Consider the following 7815-nt stretch of genomic DNA (forward strand, 5'->3'; position numbering starts at 1 on the left):
TTTCCCTTGGAAGTATTTTGGGTTTTATTTGCACATGGTTTGTTTTGCTGGGCTTGTAAGTAAAACAGCTGTCACCATTGTCTTTTCTTCTGAAATCTACCTCCTTAGAGGCAATCAATTTTTACCTTTTTAACTAAATGTTTTGGTACTTATTTTCTAATCCTTTAATGACACCCTAATACAGCTCCGTCTCAGATTCCCAGGTTTATGTTTGGCCCTCTGTCATATACTCACACCTGCAGCACTCACATGCATGCTTTTCATGCTTACCTTTCCAAGAGGTGGGTTAAATTTTGATTAGCTCAGTATTCCCTGAAATCAATTTACTTCTCCTGTGTGTCTCTCTCTACATAGAACACCACTTCTGACACTTATGGTCACCAAATGTGCAGGGATTTTTCCCACCCCAAGCAATTCTCTGTGACACCAGCTGGCTGTCCTACAATTCAGTTCAATTCTGACACTGTCTACCTGGAGACAGTGTCAGATCCCATACCTTGTTAAGGGCTCGGTTCTTCAAGGCTCCCCCCACCCCCTTTCAAATGCCAATGGCACGTCCACCTGTGCTTCTGACCTATCGGCTATAAGTCAGAGGTTCTCACAACTCCCTTCTTGGGTTCAATTAATTTACTAGGGCGGCTCACACAACTCAGGAAACCAGTTTACTCGCTAGATTACCAGTTTATTACAAAGGATAACTAAAGGACACAAATCAACAGCCAGATAAAGAGATATATAGGACGAGGTCCGGAACAAAGGAGCCAGTTTGTCACGTGGCCCAGCAGTGAGGCCAGGTAAGAATCTTGGGATTAGAGATGTGTGCAGTGTAGCCAATATTCAATTAATAAGTCACTCAGTTTATTGCACACAATTGGCACACAACACAGGTTAGTCAAAATAGGGAGAAAAGGGGTGGGGAGTAAGGAGCCACTTGGCCCAGTGCTCTCATTATAAGGAGTCTGTCCGTAGGATGTAATGGTTACACCCCAGGGGATCTTGTCTCACTCAGTTGCTCCTTCTGTTCCAGTAAAGTCGTTCCTTATCTATCCTTAGTTTATCACTCTGAGATGCTCCCAGCCCTATACCAGACATTTCACAACTAATGCGGAAGTTCACATTGGCCACTGTGACCCCATTTTGCGCTTAAATCCTATGAATTTCACACAGAGTAGTAGGAATCATAACATAAAAGAAGTCACATCACTGAAAGCCATATATATCATGGCGAAAAAAATCATTAAAAACACACCATTGGGGCTTCCCTGGTGACGCAGTGGTTGAGAGTCCGCCTGCCGATGCGGGGGACACGGGTTCGTGCCCCGGTCCAAGAGGATCCCATGTGCCGTGGAGCGGCTGGGCCCGTGAGCCATGGCCGCTGGGTTTGCACGTCCAGAGCCTGTGCTCCGCAAGGGGAGAGGCCACAATGGTGAGAGGCTCACGTACCACAAAAACAAAAAACAAAAAACAAAAAAAAACACCCTTGTATGTAAGTGCCTGTTCACCAATGATGACTAATTCTCAATTGAGCTTGGGTATGTTGTTACAGGGCTCCGTGTCATTTGAGGACGTGACCATAGACTTCAGCAGGGAGGAGTGGCAGCAACTGGACCCTGCCCAGAGATGCCTGTACCAGGATGTGATGCTGGAGATCTACAGCCACCTCTTCTCCGTGGGTGAGCACATCTGACCTGGGACTCTTGGACGGGCCTCCTTGAGGAGACGTCCTTCCTTCTTGTGCCATGCAGTGGGACATCTGAAGAATGTAGTCAGTTTGCCCTTGGCTTGTCCTAAACTGTTCATTCCTTTTGGGCATCTTTGGAGTGTTACTTTGTTCCTAGTGAAAGGTGTTGAGTTTTCTGATGTGCCAATAAAGCTTCATTGAATGGCCTCTAAAGCCCAAGACCATGTCTGAATGCAATATCCTTTCTTATTCACAGGGTATCACATTCCCAACCCAGAGGTCATTTTCAGGATGGAAAAGGGAAAGGAGCAATGGATGCAGGAGGCTGAACTCCCACGTCAGAGGTATCACGGTGAGTGACTTTCAAGTTGTGAAGATCTGAGGGGCCATTATTCAACCTACCACACTTATCCATTCCCCCAGTGGTGGACACAGGTTACCTCCTACTCCTAGTTTCTAAGGCTAATGCCACCAAACATTATTTTGTAAATGTCCCGTAGGGACCAACATAAGAATTTCTGAGGTGAATAGTCAGGAGTGGGACTGCCTGATCACTGGATATGCCTACACTGAATTTAGCTAAGTAAACCATGGGGCTCTTCAGGTGGGCTTCACCATCCACACTGTCATGTGGGAATTCACAAGGATTTGCATTTGTACATCTTGCTTGCCAGCATTTATATTTACCAAATTTCTCATTTATGGCCTGTGTTATCATAGAGCTGTTTCATGTTTTAATTTCATTTTTCTAATAACAGAGCATCTCATCATTATGTTACCTGACTGGATATTCCATCTGTATGTTGCTTTTGTCATCTTGTTTTATCCCTTTGTGGAATTTCCTGAAAGCCTTTTTTTCTTCCTTTTCATTTGCCCCCTGAATTCATCCATTTTCTTCCTGTGCTGCATCTTTCTTCTTTACCCCTAACTGCAATGCCTCCAGCTTGAGCCTCTGTACTTACCTCTGGTCATCCCTTCATAGAGGAATTACTTTAAATTCCTTAAATCCCTTTAAAGGGCCCTTCTATTCTCAACACTTAGGCCTACAGATTTTTTTCTGATGATCCCTTTATCAACCCCTCCAGGCCCCATGCCTAAACTGTGTTCTCTTATTTAGCTACATGGTGGACAGTTCCCATGGGATGACTCACTTCCTTATTTTGGGGAGCTCAGAAATTGGAATCACTATACAAATCAGAAATTCTTCTCACCTTATACATTTTGTCAGATTCGTCTGTTTCTTGGCTCTTCCATCTCAGTCTTCTCATTTTCTTATTTTAGAAATTCTACCACTTTTTTCTTTTTTTTTGGCCACACCACTCGGCTTGTGGGATCTTAGTTGCCTGACCAGGGATCGAACCCACACTCTAGGCAGTGAAAGTGCAGAGTCCTAACCACTGGACTGCCAGGGAATTTCCCCCATTTTTTCTTTTTTTTCTTTTTTAAGGTATTTTAAAATATTTATTTATTTGTTTTTGGCTGTGGTGGGTCTTTGTTGCTGTGTGTGGGCTTTCTCTAGTTGCGGTGAGCAGAGGCTACTCTTCGTTGCAGTGTGTGTGCTTCTTATTGCGGTGGCTTCCCCTGTTGCAGAGCATGGGCTCTAGGCACCTGAGCTTCAGGAGTTGTGGCTTGTGGGCTCTGGAGTGCAGGTTCAGTAGTTGTGGCGCATGGGCTTAGTTGTTCCGCAGCATGTGTGATCTTCCTGGATCAGGGCTCAAACCCACGTTCCCTGCACTGGCAGGCGGATTCTTAACCACTGCGCCACCAGGGAAGCCCCATTTTTTCTTTCTGAAAGTACAATTTAATTGACCCTTTTTGTTAATTCCACGGGTAACACCATAAACCAGCTCCCTATTTTCTCATGCTTGGGTTATTTTGTTCCTGATGGGATTTGTGGATTCCTGGTCATCATGAGTTCGGTCAAGATGCCATTGACAGATTTTATTACCCCAAAGCTTGGTACTTTGTTTCTTTTTTCTCAGATTTTAATAATAATAATAATATATATATATATATATATATATACATACATACATACATACACACACACACACACACACACACACACACACACTAAAAGTGATTATAAAGAACATTCTCATTTTTAAAAAATAGTGATAGATGACTGAGGTTTGGGGACAGGACAGGGGTCTGGGATACAGTTTATCCAAGTGATGGAAAGAGAAAAGAAACAAGACGTGATGGTCTTATCATACTCAGTATTTATATCTTTGGTAGGATAAAGTAATAGTAAAATTTAGCCACTTTTTTTTTTTTTTTTTTTAAAGAATGTTGTTATGTTCTTACTAGCAAATAGGATGATCAGTGACTCCCATTCTTAGGAAAAAATGGTATACTAAGTAGCATAAAGCTGAAAGTTATAACAAAGAGACCAAGGACCAGTATAATAATTTCCAGAATAATTTCCCTCCTATAAAACACTTCTAAAAGGCAGGTCAGCAGGAAGCTTTACATGTCATTGCAGTACCATCTTTTATGATGTCGCTCTGTGGGACTGAATGCACTGTACCCAAAGCCAGGTTCTACTAGGCAGAAAAGGGGTGGAGGGTATTGAGAAGCTATGATTTATTACCCTGGCCAGAAGTGGTGCATCATGTTGTATGCACATTCCATCAGCAAAAACAGTGTCTGTCACATCTCACTGCAAAAGAAATTGTGAGCTGTTACGTGGCTTGGCTGTTCTGTACCTGGCCGCAGTTAACCTCTGTGGAAGAAGGGTGAAACAGATTCTAGGGGACAGCTTGCTTGTCCAGTCTTCCAGTGTACCCTTCTTAGGATATGCATATTCCTAAGTTCAAGAAAACAAACTTCAGTTTCATGGAGAGTTGCAAGTTTGGGTATAGGTATTCTTTCAGTGCTTGGCTATGTCAGGATTGATACTTTAATAGTATTTCAGAGGAATATCTAGGGCTGATGGATTTTGTATTGTTTCTCATGTGTGGGAGGAAGCTGGGAGATTAGTTACAATTTAGATCTGAAAGCTAGTGAAGACCTATACAGATGGTCCCTGACTTATGATGGTTTGACTTATTAATTTCTCAACAATGTTGCAAAAGTCATACATGTTCAGTAGCAACCATACTTTGAATTGTGAATTTTGATCTTTTCCCAGGATAGTGATATGCAGTACCTTACTCTTGTGATGTTGGGCAGCAGCTCCCAGTCAGCCGTGTGATCATGAGGGGAAACAACCAGTACACTTATTACAACCTTTCTGTACCCTGATAACCACTCTGTTTTTCACTTTCAGTAGAGTATTCAAGAAATTGCATGAGATATTCAATGCTTTATTATAAAACAGGCCTTGTGTTAGATGGTTTTGCCCAACTGCAGGCTAACGTTAAGTGTTCTGACCACATTTAAAGTAGGCTGGGCTAAGCTACGACGTTCAGTAGGTTAGGTGTATTCAATGCATTTTCATCTTATGATATTTTCAACTTCTGATGGGTTTATCAGGACACAACCCCACTGTAAGTCAAAGAGGCTCTGTACTCTGAGCCCCCTCCTTCAACCTTTGGCTATCCACAGATGCTGCCCTATGACACAGTTGCGTCTTTTATCCTGTAGTCATCCCACTAGGTCTGGGTATCAAGACTGCCTACATGAGTGGAGCCAGTTTGCCCTTGTTCAAATCTAACTTTCCCCAAGGCTGAGCAAAGTGATTTTGGCTAATTACTTAACCATTGTGTGTTTCCTTTTCTTCATGTGGAAAACCGGGATAATAAGTAGTTAGCTCCTGAGGTTGTTGTGAGGATTAAATGAGCTTATGTGTACATCACGTAGAACACTGCCTGGCGAATGCTAAGTGCTATACAGATAAGTGCTTGACATATAATAAGGGCTGTGCAACTGTTTTCTCTCATGATCACCATCAGCACCACCACTGGTATATGACTCAGCAGTTTCCCTGTGCGCAATCTCAGTCAGCTCCATGTGACTTTTCCTTTATCCTTTGCTAACCGTTCACTGTATCTATTTCATCTTTTTCTCCTTCTATGAAACCCTACAATGGGAAATTTCTGAAACAGCTTCATTTCACAATGAGATGTTGGGTGAAGTCACAAGAGATGGCTCATGGTGTTCCATTTTAGAAAAGCTGTGGGAAGAAGCTGACCAAACAAAGAGAGATCAGAAAAATCAAAGTAAACCTTCACATCAGGGGGCTTTCCTCAACAAGGAAAAATTGAACACAGAGAGGGACTGTGACTATAAGGACCCTGGAAAAATCATCCGTGCGAGGCCCCACTTTGTTTCTTCACAAAAGAGACCTCATAAACATTGCTCTTGTGCAAAAAGGTTGAAACCTAACCTAGAAGTAAATCATCATAATCAAAGCAACACCACAGAACACCCTGATGAGATGGCTGAATCTGGTCAGCTATTCACCCACAGCTCTTCCAGTGCCAGCTGCAAAAATACTCATACAGAAGAGAACTTCCGTGAAGGTAATTCGTGTACAAAAGTCTTCGGCCATAAACAGTCATTCACACAACATCAAGTTCACACTCAGGAAAAACCAGATAAGTGCACTGAGTGTGGGAGGGACTTTACCCAGAAGTCACACCTCCTTGAACAACAGAGATTCCATAGTGTAGAAAACCTCCAGGAATGTGGTAAATGTGGGAGAGCCTTCACCCCACAACCAAAACTCGGTGTATATGTGACAGATCATACAGGTAACAAACCGTATATATGTAAGGAATGTGGAAAAGTCTTTGTTCAGAGGCCAGAACTGGTTACACACCAGAAAACTCACACTAGAAAGAAGCCCCATAAATGCCATGAATGTGGAAAAGCCTTTTTCCAGATGTTATCTCTCTTCAGACATCAGAGAACTCATACTAGAGAAAAACTCTACGAATGCAGTGAATGTGGGAAGGGCTTCTCCCAGAATTCAACCCTCAGTATACATCAGAAAATTCATACTGGCGAGCGACAGTACGTATGCAGCGAATGTGGGAAGGCCTTCACCCAGAAGTCAACACTCAGCTTGCACCAGAGGATCCATTCAGGGGAGAAGTCTTATGTGTGTATTGAATGTGGCCAGGCCTTTATCCAGAAGGCACATCTGATTGTACATCAGAGAAGTCACACGGGAGAAAAACCTTATCAGTGCCACAACTGTGGGAAATCCTTCATTTCCAAGTCACAACTTGATATACATCATCGAATCCATACTGGGGAGAAACCTTATGAATGTAGTGACTGTGGGAAAACCTTCACCCAAAAGTCACACCTCAACATACACCAGAAAATTCACACTGGAGAAAAACAGCACGTGTGCAGTGAATGTGGGAAGGCCTTCAACCAGAAGTCAATACTCAGCATGCATCAGCGAATTCACACCGGAGAGAAGCCTTACAAATGCAGTGACTGTGGGAAAGCCTTTACTTCCAAGTCACAATTCAGAGAGCATCAGCGGATCCACACTGGAGAGAAACCCTACGTATGCACTGCATGTGGGAAGGCTTTCAATGGTAGGTCAAATTTCCATAAACATCAGATGACTCACAGCAGAGAGAGAACTTTTGCCTGTTACAAGTGTGGACACACCTTCACCCAGAAATCAGAACTGATTACACATCAGAGAACTCATATCGGAGAGAAACCTTACGAATGCTGTGACTGTGGGAAGTCCTTCAGTAGGAAACCACAACTCAAAGTGCATCAACGAATCCACACGGGAGAGAGACCTTACGTGTGTTCCAAGTGTGGGAAGAGCTTCAACAACAGATCAAATTTTAATAAACACCAAACAACTCATACCAGAGACAAATCTTACAAAAGCAGTTATTCTGTGCAAGGCTTTACTCAGAAGTCAATTCCTAATATGCATATACATAAATGAAATAAACTCTGAATTTCTTGAAGAAAAAAATCTTATGAGTCAGATTTAATCATATATTATAGAATTCATGCTTCAGAAAAACTCTAGGGATGCACTGCATGTCACCAAGTTACACATTTTATGTGAAGGAAATTACTCAGGAAAGAACTTTTAAGAATGAGTGGAAATGTCCATATTTGTACTAGCCTTATTAAAAGTTATAAAATTCACTTGGGGAAGAAACCCTGACTAATGCATTGAGAAGTTTCTGTAGAACATGGTATAA

The 7815-nt window shown here is 42.4% G+C and overlaps 1 protein-coding gene across 1 annotated transcript in view; it reads left to right on the top strand.

Annotated features, from left to right (window-relative positions):
• The window catches only part of ZNF175 (zinc finger protein 175), a 9003-nt gene extending 1453 nt beyond the window's left edge, over window positions 1-7550 (top strand). The window contains exons 2-4 of the mRNA XM_007463460.1: window positions 1547-1673; window positions 1938-2033; window positions 5719-7550. Coding sequence (XP_007463522.1) covers window positions 1547-1673; window positions 1938-2033; window positions 5719-7550 — 2055 coding nt within the window. The remainder of the gene's footprint in view (window positions 1-1546; window positions 1674-1937; window positions 2034-5718) is intronic.
• Window positions 7551-7815: the final 265 nt, after the last annotated feature.

Source organism: Lipotes vexillifer, unplaced genomic scaffold (genome assembly GCF_000442215.2).
Source record: "Lipotes vexillifer unplaced genomic scaffold, Lipotes_vexillifer_v1.1 scaffold802, whole genome shotgun sequence".
Classification (NCBI taxonomy): domain Eukaryota; kingdom Metazoa; phylum Chordata; class Mammalia; order Artiodactyla; family Lipotidae; genus Lipotes; species Lipotes vexillifer.